General features: G+C 44.2%; 1 protein-coding gene across 13 annotated transcripts in view; it reads right to left on the minus strand.

The window, feature by feature from the left end:
• Positions 1-22,134, minus strand: part of ANAPC10 (anaphase promoting complex subunit 10) — a 194,388-nt gene that overhangs the window by 164,876 nt on the left and 7,378 nt on the right. For 9 of the 13 annotated variants that reach the window (XM_043512985.1, XM_043512989.1, XM_038398908.2 and 6 more), the window contains exons 2-4: positions 20,991-21,111; positions 12,934-13,024; positions 11,648-11,768 (exon numbers count right to left, since the gene is read on the minus strand). In XM_043512985.1, the coding sequence (XP_043368920.1) occupies positions 11,648-11,768; positions 12,934-13,024; positions 20,991-21,105 (327 nt within the window). In that variant the 5' untranslated portion in view covers positions 21,106-21,111. Of the gene's footprint in view, positions 1-4,214; positions 4,469-11,110; positions 11,490-11,647; positions 11,769-12,933; positions 13,025-13,542; positions 13,586-19,969; positions 20,087-20,990; positions 21,112-22,134 lie in introns of those variants that run through there. The other 4 variants (XM_043512988.1, XM_043512990.1, XM_038398911.2 and 1 more) reach the window with 3 other exon arrangements.

Here is a 22,134-nt window from a genome sequence, read left to right on the forward strand (position 1 = left end):
GGAAGATCATCTCAGACTCTCATACAAAAATCTTAATGCACATACTCTAATTGAAACCATAGAACTTGAGCACAGCTACTCTATCAGTATATCTGATCTATTTTACAGGAATAGAGTACCAACATTTACAGCATGCATGCTTGAATGTGCAGAATCTGGTTGCCAAGTGGTATTGCCTTCGTTCTTGGTTAGGAGAAAGCATTTCTGTTGAAAATGGGAACACACATTCATTCCCCAGTTCCTCACCCCTCCTGGCACGTACACAGAGCCCTGGCAACAAGGATTTTATTACAGATTAAAAGGAAACATTTTCATGGGAGCTGCTTGTTAAACATTGGCAGCATATCACTAAGTCAATATTGATATATCAGTGTTTAAATGCTCTATTGATGTTCACATTTGTAGATCTTTGCTAACTGTTCCCAAGGCAAATTCAGAATTCCCCATGACATAAAAATTTCAATAAATCTGTGGGATTTGACCCCAAGTAATAAGGACAAATTTTGAAAGATGTTTCAATATGGCCTCTGTACATGCACGTGCTTGAGTCACCAGTAGATGCAGTTTTTGAGCATTACTGCTAGTATACAAAAAGTGGTGGAGTTTACATATGCAAATTCAAAACTTGTATACTCAAGCGGTCAAAAGTTGCATCCACATAAACAAGGGGCACAATTCAAAACCTGGACCATAATGACCATTACTTGAAATTGTTCACCAGCTTTCCAGAAGAGCTTTTTATTTCTAACATATTAAAGCTCTAAAAGCAGCCCCACAAATAGCTATATGTAAAAAAGAGTCACGTCCAAAATCACTTGCACAACTGCACCTTGAAAATGTATCCCGATTACTTGGTATCCTACCCATCTCCACTGAACCAATACAGAGTTACACTGACTACTCCTGCAGCATTACAATTCAAGTTTGAACAGCTTTAAATTACCTGCTAGCACTTTTAAAACTATGCAATATTTCTACTGATTCTTTTAATTTTTTTTTAGGATAGGAAGGCTGTGCTTCATATTGATGTAGTCAATTAATATAGAATATGAGAAATTTAAATTAAAATACAACTTTTATACAAATTGTGTAATGGATTATTAACTCCATTCATATTTAGCAGAGACAAGATGTTTAGCTAAGTCTATAGCATCCAATAAGTGAAGAAAATGCATCTCTCTCATCCAAAAAGTAAATAACCATATAGCAAGTTACATATGCTGATTTGTTCACAAGATGAAAAATAAAAAAAGTGTTTGGATCTTATTTAAGGCTTCTGTTTGGTTTCAGAAAGACAGGCAGAATGGTTGATGAAGTTCTGAAATCGCCTTGGGAATTAGTTTTTGGTGAGGCCATAGCATCACCGTGTCTCTATTGAGGGCTCATCCATAAATGCCTGAAGTTCACTCACATTTCCGGCCAATGCAACAACAACTAGACAGACCACATTCAGAGTGAAGTGATGTAAAGAGCATTCTGAGAAAGGTTCAAATGGAATCTCCATGAGTTTCATAAGGATACAGAAATCTCAGACAGGAGTAGGTTCTCTGACCTGTGGGAAGTGTGTAATAGCTCTTTGAGAAACATCAATAAACATGGGATGAGAAAAGACAAAGTATGACTGTGAGGCAGTCAGAAGGCTGAATTCACCACAAGATAAAAAAGGGCAGTCTTTGTTCAGCCCTATTAAAGTGCAATAAGTTGTCAAGGATCGGTGGTATCAAGGTCTAGACTGGGTACAGAACATTTTGGGCTACCCGCATCAAGAACCTCTTCCATTTAAAAGACTAACTCCTTCTGGTAGATTTTTTTTTGTTGTTGTTGTTCGGTATCAGGATTTCCTGGACCCGTAGGAAGCAGTCTCTGTCCGTGGTACTCAGCTAACCAACAGCCATGCCGTTAGCTTCAGCAACTTTGGTCTGGATGAAATATCTGTCCATAATGTTGTCAGATCAGAACTGGGTGGTCTGGAAGCTAGATCAGAGGCTGACTGGACATATGGAGATCTGTCAGCCAAAACTCCCTTGGCCAGTACAGAGCTCCAAGAACTATCGTGGCTTTGTCCCACTTGATCTTGGAAATTACCCTGGGACTCAGTAGAAAGGCATAAAGCAGGCCTCTGTTCCATTGCAGGAGGAAGGTGTCTAACAACAATCTTGAACTCAGACTTCCTCTGAAACAATAATTCTGACACTTGGCTACGTCTGTTCTGCACTCCACCAGCAGCGGTGTGTAATGTAGGTGTAGCTGCACACCACAGCAAAAATCAGGCTGCATCTATAGTGTGGTGCGTAGCTATAAATGTTAACGAAAGGCTCTGGCATAGGGAGGCAGTGGGGAAAGGCTGACTTTCCCCACTGCCTCCCCCCCACTGGAGCCTTTCCCTGCGGCTTCTCACCCTCCCCCCCGCTAGAGCCTTTTCTTATGAAGGGGAAAAGCTCCAGCAGCAGGAAGCTGGCAGAGCCTTTCCCCCCTGCTAGAGCCTTTCCCTGGGGTTGGGAAAAGTTCTGCAGCAGGGAAGACTAGACTGACCTGAGCCAGAGTTGAAAAGAGCACAGGTGAACTCTGGCAAGCAAGGCCAAATACCAATATGTTGACATGTGGCCTAACACTGCAAGACACGTCCATATCTTTGTAGCCCATTTTGATACTAAATAGAGTAGGAGTGCTTCTAACAACTGGAACCTGTCCTCGGGCAGACATGCTTTTTCTAATCTGGAGTGGAACACAGCTTTTATGAACTCTATTCTCCGTGATGGGGTGACTGATGATTTTTCATAGGTCACTGGGAGACTCAGCCCCGTAAATAGAAATGGGGCACATTCCAGGTTTGCTGCTGCCCTCCACTGGATTCTGCCTCTGATCAGCTAGTTGTAGGGGTGGACATGAATGCTTGCCTTCTCAGGTATGCCACTATCACAACTAGACATTTTGTAATAAATTCTCAGTGCTGCAGAGGATCTGAATGGTAGTACCTTGTAGTGGTAATGGTTTGGTCTCATGGTGAATCTCAGGTATTTCCTTTGGCCTGAAGAGATGGAATCATGGAGGCAAGTATTACCATCCTGAATCTGAGGTGAAGTCCAGCTTCTTGGGATCTTTGTCTTTAGTATGCCTTTTGTTGATTTTGGACTTTTCCTGCACTGCTGCAATCACCAAGGCATATGTAAGTCAAGGAATAACCCTTTCCACATTTTAATATGACAGATTCATCACTTTAAGCAGATAAATTTGCTGGTCTTGTGCTGCCGAGACAAGAAAGCAGTTCGTGGGATATTTGTGACGGCAGCATATTCAACCGCCTAATGAGGAAATTCCTCACATTTCTCTCCAGCCATCTCCTCTGACCAATGGAGCACAAGTAGCATTGACAGGTTTCAGAAAAAGTCAAATATAGCTTTCCTCCGTTACAGAGAGGATTGCTGTGTCTTGGAGTACATACAGAGCAGCTCTACTCCAAGAAGTGATTCTGTTAAAATGGTATTGCATATTTGTATCTGTGGTTTCCAGATCAAACTGTGCTGCAACTACTGTTAGCAGATGCTTTTCTAACTGCCAGTGCCACAGGCTTAACCTGGAATCTGAGAGACACGCTGCATAAAGGAGAAATGCTGTCTGACACTGGAAGGAGTGCTTTGTCATGTGTTACCACTGAAAATAAAGTCTAACGGCCTAATTATGCCCTCAGTTATATCCATGCAACCCCACTGTTTTCAGCTCATTTGCACAGGTGTAACCAATTGGAGCTTAACAATACTGTTGATGTACAAGAAACAAAAGATTCCATCTCTTACTAACTCTTAGCTGGACTGGCTCTGCAGTGTTATCAGATGTAAAAGATTAAAATTAGTCACTAAAGGAAGCAGATAGGACTGAAATTGGGGAAATCTTCTGAGGAAGTTGTAATTTTTATATACTCACCTTTCAAAGTAGAACCATATCTTTGAAAAATCCCTTGCAAATATTGTATGATTTAAAAGACTAAAAGGTGGACTTGGAATGTGATAAACACTTTAGAACATTTTTTTTTATAAGTGTTTTACCCTTTTGGAGAGAAACGCAAAGTAGTGGTGACATATTCCTCAGAAGAAACGGGGGGAGGGGGGGGAAGAAGGACATTTAATCTTTATGACTCTAAAAAGGTGCACCTGGGTCTCAGAATATCCACCTAGGGTAGAGAAATGCTTAGTTAATTAAAAAAAATGAGACCAATGTTTTATTCTTTTGAAAACTCTGATTGTTGTCAGTAGAAAGAAAACACATGAAAGCATCACAGGATTTTCATTAAACTCCATGAACTGGGCAAGCATCCATGGAAAAATATAAAAAATTTAGTTGGATTTTCCACACAGTTAATCAATCCTGAAACCAACGGAATCGTTGTATAATGAAGTGGCTTTGCTTTAAAGATCTAAAGATCTTGTAATAATTCACATTGCTTTAACCACTTGCCTCCGAGTCAGAGAAGCTGAAGATAACAAACAAAAAACCTGTTTCATCGCTTTAAAAAAAAAAAAAAAAAAAAAAAAAGTAAAACCACTTTGAGAAAAAATTACAGATCCCTTACAATTCCTAAAAACTTTAAATATCAAAAAAAAAATTATAAACTGTAGTGCTTGATGACAATATTTCACATGCACCAGCCCAAGAAATTAGCTATTAATCTTATACAGCATAAAAGTATTGCACTTCATTAATTAGCAACCGGAAGGCTACATGTTCTTCCCAGATTTGCAGTAAAGAAATGTATGAACACCTGGCATGCATAAGAATTATTGGTCTCATGCGAGACAATATCTTTAATATTAGTGAATAGCTACTAAAACACCTCTTAATATAAAAAGGAAAGACAAAAGCTGTTTTGTGTAATTACTTTTTTCCTCTACAAAATTAAAAAAAAGGAAGGATTTTATATGAAAAATATACAAAGAGAAAGGTGGAAAGACTACTCCAGGCTAGCCTGAGAAACAGCTGATGACAATAATCCAGTACATAATTAACAGCATTTGTGTTTAAGACAGTAAAAAGGAGTCTCAAATTGTTTATAAAGTACTAATATACACACAATAACCTCAAAAGTGGAGTTTACTGCTTTGCAGGAAAAAATTCATATTACTTAGGTGGTATGCAGAACATTATATTAAAACATACCATTTATAAAAAGATAATTACTGGAAGAATGGATTCTGAGGTATGAATCCAGGATAGTAATTATGGACAACAGTGACATCTAGTGGATGCTTTGGAAATTAAACAAGCTAAAATTACAAACATAAAAATTCAGCTCCCACTTTGATATATTTCCAGGTTCCAGAGTAGCAGCCGTGTTGGTCTGTATCCGCAAATAGAAAAGGAGTACTTGTGGCACCTTAGAGAGACTAAAATGTATTTGAGTAAAAGCTTTCGTGAGCTACAGCTCACTTCATAAGATGCATGCAGTGGAAAATACAGTGGTGAGATTTTTATATACACAGAGAACATGAAACAATGGGGGTTACCATACACACTGAAATAAGAGTGATCAGGTAAGGTCCTGCTGGTAATAGCTCAGAGAAAAAACAAAACAAAAACCTTTTGTAGTGATAATCAAGGTGGGCCATTTCCAGTAGTTGACAAGAACATGTGAGGAATGGGGGTGGGGGGGGGGGAAGAGGAGGGGGAATAAACATGGGGAAATAGCTTTACTTTGTGTAATGACATCCACTCCCTGTCTTTATTCAAGCCTAATGTAATGTAATGGTGTCCAGTTTGAAAATTAATTCCAATCCAGCAGTCTCTCTTTGGAGTCTGTTTTTGAAGTTTTTTTGTTGAAGAATTGCCAATTTTAGGTCTGTAATTGAGTGACCAGAGAGATTGAAGCAAGGACTCGCCTGTCTCCCAAGATCTGAGAGTGATGGGTCGAAAGCTTATGCTCAAATAAATCTGTTAGTCTCTAAGGTGCCACAAGTACTCCTTTTCACTTTGATATAGTATATAGCACTCAAGCTGCTGTGACACAAATGTATGAAAAAGATCCAAAAAGAGCGGCAGAGGAAGTGAACTTTAAAATGATGTGGGATTCATTTCTTTTAAAAAACAAAAACAAAAACAACAACCACACACCCACACCACAGGAGTAAAAGATTTATCTAACCTCACTTCAGGATTCAACATTCAGGATGGAAATATGGTACCTTAGGATTTATGTTAAGAAACAGAGTTAACCACGTGGTTACATGGGATGGATATAAATGGGGTGCCAGCATGACAGATGCACTACAGTTGAAACCTATTCTGGGGCAACAAGTTTATCACTTATCTCCCCTCTCTGTTTCTGCACCCTAATTTTTGTGTGTTATTTCTTTTTCAGCCATTTAGGATTTCCCACCCCACCACAACAGCTACTACAATGCAGAACAGCTGACGTCTCCCACTATATCAACTAGCAGCTGTGGATGAGGCGTTTTAATTAGCAGGTTAAAGTGAAATCAAACAATTTATGACACCTACTCCTGAGTAGTCCAACTGCTTTATTTTCTTTTTGGTGTATAAGGTCAGCTTATTTTAGACCAAGAATTGTCTCAAATTGGCTTTTACTATTTGCCAGAAAGACTAGTTTATATTCAAAATGCAAGCCAGCACTTAGAAACCATTCAAACTTTTCCAGACTTCATGACAAACATTTTTAATCACTAAATGCCAATATGGAATTAAAATAAATCAATCAATCAAGATTTGGGGCGTTAAAGCCAGCAACTTTACAAAATATTCCATACTCAATTTTGACTCTGGCTTTCTCAAGGCCTTAGGCATAAGCCTTTATTTTCATGGAATTAAATGAAAAATGAGTTTCTAGTTTTGAGAATTTTGAGAAGTCTTTTTGACAAATTAATATAAGATTTTTCAACATATATTTGCATTACACCCATGTGTACTCCCAGCTGCTGCTGGCCAGTGCAACTGAAGTATAAAGGAAAAGGTCAGGAGCTCCATTTAAAAAAATAAATAAATAAATAAAAAATAAAGTATGAAAACCCAAAAGCAAAGTAGTATTTACCAGCACACCTATCTGTTTTTCAACATACTTCTACTGATAGTCTTCAGTTGTAACTTAATCTAAGCATTTTTGATCTCACATAGTTCTGAAGTACTTCAATTTTTGGAAGAGTTAGTACTGTGATTTTCCTCTCTGCAATGACTATTGATTACAGGGTGATCAGCTGTTGGTAACTATGAAATGCCCCTTTACACTGCCAGAACAGTGCAAAAGGGACTTAATGTAAATTAGATTTAGGCCTTATTTTTGGAATTTGACCTTAGCTATATAGCCTGATCTAGCATACTAGAAGAAAGAAACATCTGATTGCAAAGAATATTTATGTAACACTATACACTTGTGCCACCTATCAAAATTCTTCCTCCTAAATTCTTAAACACTCATCTCTAGTTTGGTACCAGAATTTCTTAATTGCCCGTTTGTTTCATAAAGAAATTAAGAAAGGGGATTCATGGTTGACATTACCACCTCTGCTAGATTTCAGTCTAAAGCTGCAAAAGCATTTAAAACCAGAGCCTCCACATCAGAGTACAAGTACACTTTTGGTGGTAAAACTACCACTGACTTCAATGTGAACAACTAAACCAATACTGTACACTTTTGAAAATCCCATCCCTTATAAGATCTACGTATTTAGGCTTTGTCTACACTGGCAACTTTCTGCGCAGTAAAGCAGCTTTCTGCAGCGTAACTCCCAAGGTGTACACACTGCCAAGCCACTTTGTGCACAGACACTGTGCAGTTGCAGCACTGTTAAAAAAAAAAAACAAACAAAAACAAAAAACCCAAACCACCCTGTCAAGAGGCGTACAGCTTTCTGTGCTGAGGCTACAGCGCCAGTGTAGACTCCCTGATCCATTACAGTGCAACTGGCCTCCAAGAGGTGTCCCACAATGCCCGTTTTCATCTCTCCGGTCATCGTGTTGAACTCTACTGCCCTGCCCTCATGTGACCAACCGTGAGCCCCACCCTGAAAATTCCTTGGGAATTATGGAAGTCCCCTTCCTGTTTCCTCAGTGACGTGTGCAGTGGTCTCAGCACATCTTTCAGGTGACCATGTCTGCTCCGTGCACCAGGCAATTCTTCACTTGGAGCAATGCCGAGCTGCTGGACCTCACCAGCATTTTGGGAGAGGAGGCTGTCCAGTCCCAGCTGTGTTCCAGCCATAGGAATTAGGATACTGACGGACAGATTTCACGAAGCACGACAGACCAGAACACACTGCAGGGCAGGGTCAAAGTGAAAGAGCCGCAGAAAGCCTACCACAAGCCGTGGGAGGCAAACCGCCACTCTGGTGCTGCATCCACGAGCTGCTGGTTCTACAAAGAGCTTGACGCTTGAAGGCCCCTGTAGATACTTCACTGGCCCACGTGCCAGTCAAGACTGGACCAAGCTGGGAAGAGGAAATCTTGGACAAGGATGTGGATGAGACAGAGGATGACTTGGAGGTCAGAGATGCATGCATCCAGGAGCTCTTCTCTACCCCAGAGGAGGCTAGCCAGTCACAGCTGGAATCACTGAAATAAGTTGCTGGGGGCAGGAGGGTTGCAGAAAGCAGGCTTGTGTCTGTATGATGCACGTACCACCACATGCCTAGTCTGAGTGGCGGAACAGGGTGTTGATGGACTCCCTCACTTCACAGGAATCTGCCAGAGAGATCTCCACAAAACTCTCATGGAGATGCTGGGCAATCCGCTTCCACAGGTTCTTTGGCAGAGCTGCTTTGTTTCTTGCCCCATTAAGGGTAACTTTCCCACACCACTCTGTTGTCACGAGTGGGGGAGGGGAGGACACACACCATTGCTGCACACAAGTGAGCGGCATAAGGGCCTGGGTTTGAAAACAATATTTATTTCATTAATTTAAAGCAAACAGAGCCCTGCAAAGCAACAGGCAGTTTTCTTAAACCTTCACAGTATATCATCTGCATCAACTACAAACACCCTCTAGCATTACAAACACTGCACTCCTGAGCACAGCAACAAATATTAGTGGCTTTTAGTTTCAAATTGCTGTCTCAAGGCATCCCTGTTCCTTACAGCCCCATGCTGCACCCCTCTAATAGCCCTGGTCTCTGGCTGTTCAAATTCAGCCTCCAGGAGCTGAGTCTCAGCGCTCCAGCCCTGAGTGAAGCTTTCACCCTTCTTGTCACATATATTATGGAGCGTACAGCATGCGGCCATAAGCATAGGAATTTTGTCATCGGCCAGGTCCAGCCTCCCATAGAGGCAGCACCAGTGAGCCTTTAAATGCCAAAAGCACACTCAAAAGTCATTCTGCACTTGCTCAGCCTGTTGTTGAACTGCTCCTTGTTGCCGTCAAGGTTCCCCATGTATGGCTTCATAAGCCATGTCATTAAGGGGTAGGCAGGGTCTCCCAGGATCACAATGGGCATTTCGACTTCCCCTACAGCGATCTCCTGAGCCGGGAAGAAAGTCCCTGCTTCCTGAACAGGCCAGTGTTCCAAAAGATGTGTGCATCATTTACCTTCCTGGACCAGCCTACATTAAGGTCTGTGAAATGCCCACGGTGATCCACAAGTGCCTGGAGAACTATTGAGAAATACTCCTTGTGATTAATGCACTCGGTGGCTAGGTGGTCTGGTGCCAGAATTGGAATATGACTGACATCGACCATCCCACTACAGTTAGGGAAGCCCATTTGTGCGAAGCCATCTACAATGTCATGCACATTGCCCAGAGTCATGGTCTTTCAGAGCAGGATGTGATTAATGGCCCTGCACACTTCCATCAACACAAGTCCAACGGTAAACTTTTCCACTCCAAACTGATTAGCGACTGATCGGTAGCAGTCTGGAGTAGCCAGCTTCCACAGTGCAATCACCACACGCTTCTCTAACGACAGGGCAATTCTCATTCTCATGTCCTTGCACTGCAGGGCTGGGGCGAGCTCATCACACAGTCTCATTAATGTGGCTTTCCTCATCCGAAAGTTCTGCAGCCGTAGATATGCATCACAATGTGATCCCACCACTCCTCAGTGCTGGTTTTCCCAAGCCCAAAAGCGGCATTCCACTGTAGTCAGCACCTCAATGAATGCTGTAAGAAATCTCATGTCGTAGCTACTACACGTGGCAAGATCAACGTCAAACTCCTCTTGCCTTTGTAGTTTAATGAATAACTCCACTGCCAATCATGACGTGTTAGTGAGAGCGAGTAGCATATTGATCAACAGTGCTGGATCCATTCCTGCAGACCGAAGAGGCAAAGCACACAGTACACAAACCATTGAAAGATGGCACCAAATGTGGATGGAAGCACAGGGATTGCTGGAATGCGAAGCAATGCATCGCGGGTCATTGGGTCAGGACCCAGAATGCCCCACACACAACCCCATCCGCCTTCCCACACCTGTTAGCAGCAGAAGAGGAAGAGATGCTCTGTGGGAATAGCTTCCCAGAATGCACTGCTCTGAACACCGATCTAAGCGTGATACAGGGTATTGCACACGCAACTGACAGTGTGAACACACAACAGTGGTTTCCCTTCAGTATGCTCTGAGCACCAATATAGCTGCCGGCGATGTAACTCCCCCAGCGTAGACATACCCTTAGAGTTATAGGGCAGGGGTCTCAAAGTCCTAGCCCGCAGACAAGAACCTCCCCACTGTGGCCCGCGGAGGAGAGATGCATACAGCCACACTGCCAGCAATGTCTCCTGCAGGTGCCGCCCCCCCCCCTTGAGCTCCCATTGGCTGGGGGAGACGGACAGAGATATCATCACTAATCACTGGGCAGAGTCAGCCATGAAGGCAGCATCGTTAATTGCCAGGCAAAATCAGCCATGGAGGCAGCATCATTTTTTTCCCCCACAATGAATATAAACAAGTCAAAATGCTGAACACAACTATAGGATGCACACCTCGCTGCAATCCAGAAGGTTTCAATTGCTCAGTCACTGAGGCCAAACATCAACAAACTGACAGAACTGAAGCGTTGCCAGGTGTCTGGCAAACACTAAAAACTCTCTGACAGGCGAAGAATTGTATAAAGTTGTATGACGTATTTTTTATTTCAAATTTCTTAAAACAATAAAACTAATATAAACATTTTCTTTTCTGAACACCATCTTCAGTGACATTATTGGCCCGCTGGGAGGATTTGGGGACTGGCACAGGCCTTAAGGTAAATTGAGTTTGAGACCCCTGTTATAGAGCTTTGTTATGAGGAGAACGTAAATAATGGCATTGGATATTGGTGGGATCTAATTTAAGGAAATATTTACATATTCCAAGACTACAAGCAAATACCAAAATAAAAAACCCACGTTCCCTGCAAAGGCAAAGTAAAAGTTTGACACAACATACAGTAATGGCCCACTTGGTGGTAATGCATTGTCCCACTATGTGAAAGACCTGGGTTTAAGAGCAAACCTGCAACTCCTTTCCCCAAAGCCAGTGATACATGGGCATGTTATTGGCAAAACATACAATTCTGAAAATAAATAAGGGCATGAAAAAAATTATAGACAAGTTTGCATTTGACATCTCATTTCTAATTCTCTCTCAAATTCTATTACTGCTCTAGAAATGGTGATAATGTCTTCTTAAAAAAATATGAATCAATTATCAGATGAAGAATAATTGATTTACCCGGATTTCCTGAAGGTTGTGGAAGTTATTTCCTACTCTGACAGAGATCTTGCTTGGGGTGTAGCTTTCATCAGATTTGTAGTCTGCATAAATACACAATGTCTTCACCGTTGTTTTTCTTCTGTAAACAAGAAGCAGCAAAGGCTAAGCAAGCATCCTAAGGAAAAATTATTTAAGTAAGGGTTTCTTGAGATTTTTTCTAGAATGAGATTTAAATGTGTAAAACTTGATACAAAATATCCTTATTTTTAGGATCTCTAGTGCAGTAGCAGCTAGGAATTTACATACAATTTTTATAAAGTACATAAATATAAAAACTTACAATGGACAGAGAACTACACATGCCTACAGAAACGTTAGCAACCACACTGTCAACACATCAAATAAAAAAAACCAACACAAAAATTAAACAAAAGCCAATGCAAATGTATCTTTCATCATGCACTAAAGTTTGCCAGGCTTGGGCTATGGTGCCCTGCTAAGGAAAGCAGTTCTGTGAGGGAATCAACAGAGAACAGGACTCAATTGCCCAAGTCCTGACCTCTGTCTTGGGAGAATTCAACCACATTAATGGAGCGCAAGGAAGTCTTGTAGCCAGTTGTATCTGCTACAATGGAATACAGCATGAAAGGTGTCCCAGCTTTAACCTGCAGTTAAATCGGGGCTCTAAATATCACCCATATCTTGAACTGCAGCCAAAGCAAACAGAAAACTAGTGCAGACATATCACCATATCTTAGAGGCTAGGATACTGTAGAGATTACCTAGCACAGCACTCACCTTGCAATTGCTTAATTGGTCATTTGCTACAATAAAACTAAGAGCATTTATAAAACAGATTTTGCAAATGAAGCAATGTTACTAAGCTCTGATCTACACTGGGCAGGTGGGGGGGGCGGGACGTCAATCTAAGTTACACAACTTCAGCTACGTGAATAACGTAGCTGAAGTCGACATACAATGGTAAATTGATCTGTCTTCACCACGGTGAGTCGACTGCTGCTACTCCCCCGTCGACTCCACCTGTGCCTCTCATGGAGCTGGAGTACAGGAGTCCACGGGAGAGCGCTCGGGGTTGATTTATCGCATCTAGACTAGACATGATAAATCGATCCCCACTGGATTGATCGCTGCCCACCGATTCGACGGGTAGTGTAGACATGCCCTATGAAAGAGCTCAATTCTGCATTCCTTGTCAATCAGAATTTTGAATGCATTTTCATGAGAGTTGTAATCACAATTTATTAGCCTCATCATATGCAACAAATCACACAAATATTTAGTACCTAAACTGGATGTTCACCAAATGAGGTTGTGACCCATCAGATTGCCAGTAAGTTTCTAGATTATCATCTCGTAACTGGTCCACTCCGAAGCCTAATAGAAAGAAAAAGGTTTACAGGTCTCCTGTATTGTGTTCCGTTGCTGCTGGTATTACAAAAATCATTTCAGCAGGATGGCTACCATGACCCTAGAAATGCAAGTTCACATATGTGAGAAGTACTTCTAGCCATTCAAGTTTTCAGATATCTTTATTAAGCAAAATGCATGCAGAGAGTTTATTCTTATAAATCCAATCCCAGATTGTGTTAAGCATCCCCAATTCCTATTGAAACCAATGGGAATCGAAAGAATTCAGCATATTCCTGAATTAAGTCCCAAATCTGCAGATTACTGTTCTACTTTTTCCAGCATCCAGAACTGTGCTAAATCTTTTACAGAATATAATAAAAGAGGAGGTCTGTCCGGCAAAGAATATAACCAATACTGTCAAGTTCTGTTTGCAAAACAGAACTTGGAACTCTTAGCCACAAGCTTCACTAAAACTCAGTGAGATTTAAAAAAAAAAATAAAAAAATAAAAAAAATAAAAAGTTAGTTGTCACTTCCACTCACATTTCCAAAAAAGATGCCAGCATTCTGATAAACCGAGTAAGATCTGCAACAGAGATTAATGTAAAGCACTTGGCCCACTTTTGTCGTTAGAACACTCCTTGTAAATTTCTGTTATGTTCCCAGCTGTGCTCTGCAAGCATTTTGCAGACAGGTTCTTATATTCGGTAGTACTTTAAATTTTGAGGAGATGGGGGGGAGGGGAGAGAGCTAATTTTAACATTATAATCAGCTAAAAAATTTTTAAAGGATCCTTCTATTTAGGGCCTTCTTTAAAGAATTTGAAAAAGCCTGAAACACTGTAAAAGCAATTTTTTACTAGTGCAGTTATACTGGATACCTGTGCTGCTTGGGTGGTGGAAGGTGTGTGGCCAGACAGCACCCAAAGTATGCTAGTATGAAACACATAACACATGATGCGTTTTAACAAGTTGTAAGTGTCCTGGTTATTCGTGTTCTCTATTCCAAGGCTCCACCTTGAAAAGTAAAAGGGTCTGACTAAGGAATAACCTCACTGTGGATATCCACTATAGTTTCTGTGGCTGTATTTGGGTTTAGAGTAAGACAGGAAGGTGCTTTAGAAAAACAAGTATGATTATTACAGTTATCCTTGGCCACTTTAACCGCCCTCCTTCAGAATTAATAATTTTATTAAGATGTTAAAATAAAAAAAATGGTACAGAGTTTAAGCATAGAAGTTTCTGGTTATCAGGGAATAAGGTACAGATTATCAAGGGGTGCGAAGTTCGGTTTAGCATCAGATGGCGTAAGAAATACATAATCTGCAATATCCCCAATTGGGGGTAAAAGGTTAATGAGTCAAAGTACAGACATTGAGATATGGGGGTATGTTGTTTATATAACGGCTATGTTCAGTGTGGAGTATAATGAGTGGATACGATGATGAGGATGGATTTACCCTCATTTGGTGATATTTAATGTTCAGTGAGTTTATGGTTCCAGTTCATATGGTCCAATGGAAAAAGTCTCTAGGTCCCTTTTCTCATAGTTGATGCATGATATCGTTCCTGCTCACATCTCCTGGTACTCTCGGTGGCCGGTGATGTGTTCGATGTAGATGTCCCTAGACCATTGGATGGTGTCCAAGACCATGAGGCACCGCATGAGCCGTGCGTAGCATCGACCGATCCCACTGGTCCGCAGCACACGCTTGTTGCAGGGGTCCCAGACGCCCAGGGCTCCAAAGATCAGGGCATCCATCTGCACCTCATAGCCCTTCGCTCTCAGAGCGTTGGCCGGGGCGCGTAATTTTCCAGCTTATGAGCTCGGGCTTCACGGAAGACCAGGGTCCTGTTCTCAAAGGAGACCATGACGTTGATGAGGATGATCTTTTTCCAGACCTCGTTGGTGACTACCACGTCAAGTCGCAACTGGCTGTCAGTACCGGGGATGGCGCAGTTCACGGCTTCCCCAGGTGTGGTGCGATGGCTTTTACCAGGCGGTTCTGGATGGCATTGTGTCACAACTGCCAGGCTCTGGAGTGGGGCTTGCAGCTGCACAGAACATGGGGCAGTGTCTCGTTGGAGTAGCCGCACTTCTTGCGACGCTTGTCTCTGTTCCCGTGGTGGACGGCTCCGTTGAGCGGGATGCAGTTGAGCCGGGCACTGTGGATGAACTGCCAGTTGGCGAAACGGGTGAAGGCGGTTGCTGGCATCCGAACTGACCAGCAAGTGAAAGGCTTTATCCTGGTCTGGTTTACGCTTCAGGGTTTCCATATACAGTGAGTGGATGGCTGCCTTCAGGGTCCTCTCCAGCATGCCCCTGGCGCTCGGGGTGACGATGGTGTTGGAGTCGGACCTGATCTGCGGCACCAGGACTCCCAGCTCCCGGCACTCCTCGTACCACTCCCAGTGGCAGCCAATGTGCTTCCCCAGGCAACGCATGGCATTGTGAGTGCGGGACCATAGTGAAGCGATGTCGCGCCTGTCCCCTCCGAATTCTCCATCCAGGGAACTGCTCAGGAAGGTGGCGACGTCTTGGTTGGAGGGGGCTCTGCCAATCCGCTTCTTTGTCACGTCATGGAGGACGTTTCCCACGATGTTCCTTACCATGGCGTCGGGACACGTCAGCAGGCGGAAGGCTTGGGTGATCACCGCAATGTCACACAGGTCGCCCATTCAGGGGATGTTGGCACCACCATGCCTGTGGGCGATGTAGACCAGCTCGTTGCTGGCTCTCTGTGGAAGGAGCAGCCACCCTAAGAGCGAAGGGCTATGAGGTACAGATGGATGCCCTGATCGGTGGAGCCCTGGGCGCCTGGGACCCCTGCAACGAGCGTGTGCTGCGGACCTGGGGGAATCGGTCGACGCTACACACGGCTCATGCGGTGCCTCATGGTCTCGGACACCATCCAATGGTCTAGGGACATCTTCTGCACCAGTGGCCGGACGATCTTGTCTGCCTTGTTGAGGGGTACCTTCACCATGGCGGATCCCCTTAGGATGAACGAGATGTGGGATATCAGGAAGGTGTTCAGGGCATTTATCTTCTGCCACAGCGCTAGCAGGGAGGAGTCGATCTTGGCGGCGTCCTGCAAGATCTCCTGGATGGTGTCCTCAGGTGTCTGCCGGACACGGAAACCCGTTGGCTCACCCTGGATCTGGAACCCCGTCGTCTGCACCTAATTCCTTTTGCTGCCGTTGATGTGCAGAGTTGCACACTTCTTTGCATTGAAACGGAGCCCCATCCAGTCGGCAGCTTGACTGTTGGCATCTAGCATAGGTTGGAGGCTCTCTGGGTCATCCACGGTCAGAACCAGGTCATCCACGTAAGCCAGGACGCTCACCCTCTCACCATGGAGGTTGAAGCCATCTGTGCCATTGGAGATCGCTCGCAGCAACGGCTCCATGGCAAGGTTAAAGAAGATGGGGCTGAGGGGACAGCCCTGCTTAACTCCGCTCCGGATCGGGATCTCGGCGGTCTCCCCTTTGACCAAGTGAATGGTGGTGCTGCATCCCTCGTACACCTCTCGGATCACACGAAGGAAGTTCTCTGGCATCCCAAACTCTTGGAGTATGGCAAAGATGTGGTGATGGACCCAAAGGAGTTAGCCAAGTCTAGCCACGCTACTGTGCACTGCCTCCGCACCCTTCTGGCCATTTTGATGGTGGTTTAGAGGATGAAGTTGTGTTCATAGCACCCCTCGCAGGACATGAAGCCTTTCTGGTTGGAGCTGATGGCTCCCCCGCTCATCGACCACCCCGTGATGCTCGACGCCAGGCAGCTGGAATAGAGCTTGTACATCGTGGAGCAGAAGGAGATGGGCCTCCAGTTGCTGGGGTCATCTCGCTCGCCCTTCTTGTACGCAAGTAAAGTCATGGCCTTCTTCCAGGAGCTGGGAGTCCGGCAGAATCGCTTGCACTGGTTGAAGAGTGTGGCAAAGACCAGGCAACTGAGATCTCACTTTTTCAGGAGGCTGTAGGGGATGCTGTCTTTCCCAGGAGCTGTTTTTTTTTGTTTTTGAGAGTCTGGACATCACTTCCTTGGGCGTATAGTCAGTTTCCAGGACACCTGCTTCATTGACACAGAGCAGGGGGTGGAGGCACTCTGGGCGTGGCGCAGCATTCCAGGCTATGCGGTCGAATACATCGTTGAAGTAGCTGTACAGACGCTCAGATGGGATCGTGCAGTAGGGCAAGGGCCCACCTAAAATCTCCCTCATGGCCTTGGAGCAGTTCGCCCGGTACAGCTTTTGGATCCTTGAATATGCTGCTGGATCGTAGCAGCGGCTGGCGTCTCTACTTCTAGCTCCCCTGGTGGTAGTGTTGTGGTTCAGAGCAGGCGTTCTGTGAGCAGGCGGGGCATTCTCCTGGTTCAGACTTCTCCTGGGAGTGATTTCCGCAGACAGTTCTTGGGTGAGCCTCTCTACAAGGAAGTCAAAGTCATCAAAGGAAGCTGCCGCTTGTAGCGCCTCGGTCCAGGCAGTCTGCCACGGAGTGGCAGCCCTCACCATCAGCTGCTGGCCCTCAGGGTCCTCGACCTCGTCTGGTGCAGGCTTTGAGCCTGCTGCGTGGTCGGCCTGCCATCTATCTCATGGGTCAGAATTCTCTTCGGTTGGGTGCCGGGGCAGGATCTCTGACGGGATGCTGGCATTGCTAGTGGTCGGAGAGATGCGATCCGGTTCGGGGTTTGCTAGGTCACCGCCAGTCCGTCTATGCGTGGCTGCTGCCTGGGCGGTTGCTGCTGGAGTGTGAGATCTCCCGTAGGCCGTGTCCCGCAGAATGGACTTGGGGGCCATGCTGGGCTGTCTGGCGGTGAAGGCCTGGTGCTTTGGTGTGGCTGCAGGGCTGGTTCCTCCAGTGACGTCTGGAGCTCGGCGCTGGCTCCTCCGACAGTTGGAGCTCGCAGGGCAGTCTGGGGCGTGGCAGGCGCTGGCTCTTCTGGCAGTTGGAGCTCGCAGGGTGGTCTGGGGCGTGGCGGTGCTGGCTCTTCCAGCAACAGGAGCTCGAGCAGCTATGAGCGGTAGGGTGCTGATCCTTCTGGGGACGGGGACGTTCTGGACAGGTGGCAAGGTAGCACCGAGTCATCTCAGCATGGAGATCTGCTTGGTGACATGAGAGGGTGAGACAGGCCTCCTGCTGGCAAGGACCTGGGTGATGTTCCCCGAAGCAGCAGGTACCTGCTCGATCGCAGCATCCTGTTCCGCTGGCCTGGCGATGGAGGCAGGCTTCTTGATGGCAGCTTGCAAGGTCAGTTTTCTTTGCTGAGGCTCAGGAGCAGTAAGCCGGCGCGCAGCAGGAGAATAGTGGCTTCTTGAAGGACCCCCACCGAGATGCAGGAGACAGTGTTGTTCCCTTGAGGCGTTTCCTGCAGGCGACTTGGTGCGTCTTGCATTGCTTCTGTGTCTCGAAGGGCAGGCTGCAGCTGAAGGCGACCCGCTTGCTGTGGCATCTCTTCAGGTACCTGGTGACGCCACCGAAGAGGTGGAAGCTTCGGAGGGGAGAGCAGATGGGGCAGATGAGCACGTCCGCAGCAGGGGGGAGGGGAAAAACAGCGAGGGGGGGATACTGCAGGTAGATGGTGTACTCATTACCTTGCAGCGGAGGGGTTCCAGCAGCATCAGCGGTATCACTGGCTGGTTCTTCCTGGTGTGGGCAGGTGGGGTTGAGAGGTCCAGCTGGGCAGGCATCCGGCAAGGTCCTGGAGTCCCTCTGGGTGGTTTCTGAGGCTAGGCAGGCATCCGGCGAGGCGCTTGTGACCGTCTGGGAGGTCTCTGGAGAGATACTGGTCCTGTCTATGGAGATTCCTCTCTTGATGGTGTGTAGAGCAGTGAGAGCACCACCAGCGTCAGGGACCTGGGCAGCTGCAGGGGTGGGAGGTGGTTGCCGCTGCTGGAGAGCGGGGGCGCTCTCCATCGGCAGCTGCTGGAGAGCGGGGGGGCCTGACCCACGGCAGCTGGTGCTGCTGGGGAGCGGGGGGGGGAAAAATGTTCCTTCTGGTTGTGATGTCCCGACAGGCTGGCCTCAAGATGCAGGATCTTACTGGAACAGCATCTCGGAGGGGGTCCTTCAAGAAGCCACTATTCTTCCCCTTTGTGCTGCTGGTCTGCAACGTCCTGGAGGCACCTAGCATCTTCTTTGTAGTCATTGTCCGAGAGACCTTCCATGGAGCAGCAGCAGTAGTTGTACACAGTGCAGCTGGGCATGTCTCAGGAGCAGAGAGAGGATTTTCTTCCGAAGTAGCAGCAGCAGAATACATCTTCAAAGTAGCATCAATTTTTTCAAAAATGGCAGCAGGAGAATCCATCTTCAGAGCAGGTGTTGCAAGTGTTCATCAGAAGAGATTAAACTGATAACAGATACTACACTCTCCTCCTGAGCCCTGTATTTTGTTGTTTTATAAATAGTAGGTATTTCTGAGATAGTGGGCCAAAATTACTTAAAATTGTTGTTTATTATGGGTCTGATCCTACAAACCCTTACTCAGTGGAATAGTACCAATAAAGTCAAAGGGAGTACCCATGTAAATGAGTGAAGACTACATGCATGAATGCTTATAGGATTGAGTTCTATACACATATAATACACCAGATAGTTTTACAATGGTTCCTTTATGTAATTGTAACATAAAACAGAATAGTTTGCCATGTTACTATACCTGATTTTTCAGGTCATTCATCTATTTTGTAATGAAAAGGCTGATCTTTACTGTTACTTTAAATCATGATAAAATACTTTATCATTATAATTAAGTATTAAGTTGTTTGTCTGGCATTTTTATAAAATATTTTTTTAAAATAAAAGAAACTTCACTCTTTTGGAAAAGCTGTCTACTGAATCACCAAAGTACACAACTGGGAGACCCTCAAGTATACATTTCTCTGGCAATACTTTTATTCACTGACATTAGCTCGAATGAAATAAGTCTAAATCTTATTTTTGTTTTATAGCAATCATGATTTGTCCCTTACCATTGCCAATCCCTTGCTACTTTTTCCCTCTTTTACTGCCATTCAACCTATTAACTTCATCCCCTTTGCTACTTCCCCACATTAGCTGCAGTTCACAGTTAGTGTTCGTAGTTCCATCTGCAATAAATAGCAAATATTAATAATCCATATCTAAAGTAGGTTGTGTAACCCAAAACAGAAGTATATATGTGGACATCAGATCAGGAATGTACTCCACCTGCGCACAGTATATAGCCTTCAATGATCACTATTCCCACACCTGTTGCAAATTGATTTAATTATTTTCTGACATATCTATCTAAGAGGGACTTGAATATGTCCAACACACACAATATGGTCAAAGAGCTACTCTTGCTTGAGAGACATGTTCAAAACCACTGTATCTCCATTTAAGATTGTTTTATCTTGCTCATAGCATTTAGAGTACCACACTGTAATAGCAGGCCTATCCTTAAGTGTTGCCGCTATGTCGGTTGCAGGATAGTTTTGGGGTTTTTTTTAATTACATAGCTATGTTGGCAAAAGCCCCAATGTCAACACAACACTGGCAAAATACTATTTTTGACAATAGAGTTTATTTCATTCTCTGAACAGGTATAAACTATACTTGGGAAAGCACTTTTCTGCCAGAATAACTGTCTCTACACTAAAAACAACAAGGAGTACTTGTGGCACCTGAGAGACTAAAATTTATTTGGGCATAAGCTTTCGTGGGCTAAAACCCACTTTTTTGGGTATAGCTATACTAGCAAACTATTTCTACGTTAGATTAGACCCAAGTTATTTCTAATGGACTATAATACATTCTTTCTTCACTTGAAGATAAGAAAGAGGAAATAACAGTGATCATTTGCTGATTTCTCTAGTTTATAAACTAACACTAGCTTATATATGTGCAATTTCATCATCATACAGTTTTACTTAGCAAGGTCAAAAGGTTTTATTTTTCTCGGAGGAAAAATACTCTCCCTGAATTTCACAATTATTAGTTTGTTTTGTTGTGTTGTGTTTTACAATTTACCTGGCTTACAGGATGAAAGGGACCAAACAGCTTGGGAGCCTATTTCCCGAACAGTACCAGTCCTTTCCAACTGCTTGGGATCAGCACCCGGTGGTGTCTTGTTAGGTGTGGTCATTTCCCACTAATAAAAGAAGGAAAGATGGAGCGTAAGATTGTAAGGTTCTCTCTCGTGCTCATCTTGATGAGAAAAATAGATTTTGAGCAGCTCAGCGAAGAGTGTTATTCTGTCAGTTCCTAGAAATACACATAAGAATAAGGTTTACTTCTTTAACAACCTTCATGGAGCATGCAAAAGTCTCATGTTCATCGGAATATTTATCAAATGCCATTTTATGTGCATTATCTGTCTCTTCATCTCTCTTGTTGAAGTTATTCCACTTTGTATAAAATATCTAAATAATCATTGGGTCAGAGAACAAAAATGACTGTATACATGCGGGAGGTGGGAGACCCAAGTTCAAGTCCCTGCTCCAATGAACATTTATACAAAGCCAAACAAAAGCTTCAAAAACAGGAGAGATGTAGAAACATACACCCCAGAATACTCTCTCTGCCTGGGTCTCCCATATCTAGAGTAGAAATTTGAACCCAAGTCTCCCCTTTCTCAAGTGGAGGGGGGAGGGATAGCTCAGAGGTTTCAGCATTGGCCTGCTAAACCCAGGGTTGTGAGTTCAATCCTTGTAGGGGGCCACTTAGGGATCTGGGGCAAAAATTGGGGATTGGTCCTTCTTTGAGTAGGGGGTTGGACTAGATGACCTCCTGAGGTCCCTTCAAACCCTGATATTCTAAGTGAGTGCCCTAACCACAGGGCTACACATTGTAAAGTGGACACCACCACCATCTCCCACACTTTGTGAAACTAGCCTTTTAAAAATACCTGGAAAGAAGACGTTTTGGTTGAATGACATGTTTTGAAACAGACTTTTTCAATTCAGTTAAATTATTTGGAAGTTTTTTATTTGGTTTAGGTCAAACTGTATGTGATTTTTTGGAATGGTCAGTGAAGCAAACAATCAGTTGCTCTCCCAGCTCTACTAATGACCACAGTAAATAACTTTATTTCACAGCACAACATGATCTACGGTTAAAGGTAGCATGAACCTCTCTCTTCTAAGGGGTCAATTTCAATTGCTTCTAATTTTTT

This window comes from Dermochelys coriacea, chromosome 4, assembly GCF_009764565.3.
Source record: "Dermochelys coriacea isolate rDerCor1 chromosome 4, rDerCor1.pri.v4, whole genome shotgun sequence".
NCBI lineage: Eukaryota > Metazoa > Chordata > Testudines > Dermochelyidae > Dermochelys > Dermochelys coriacea.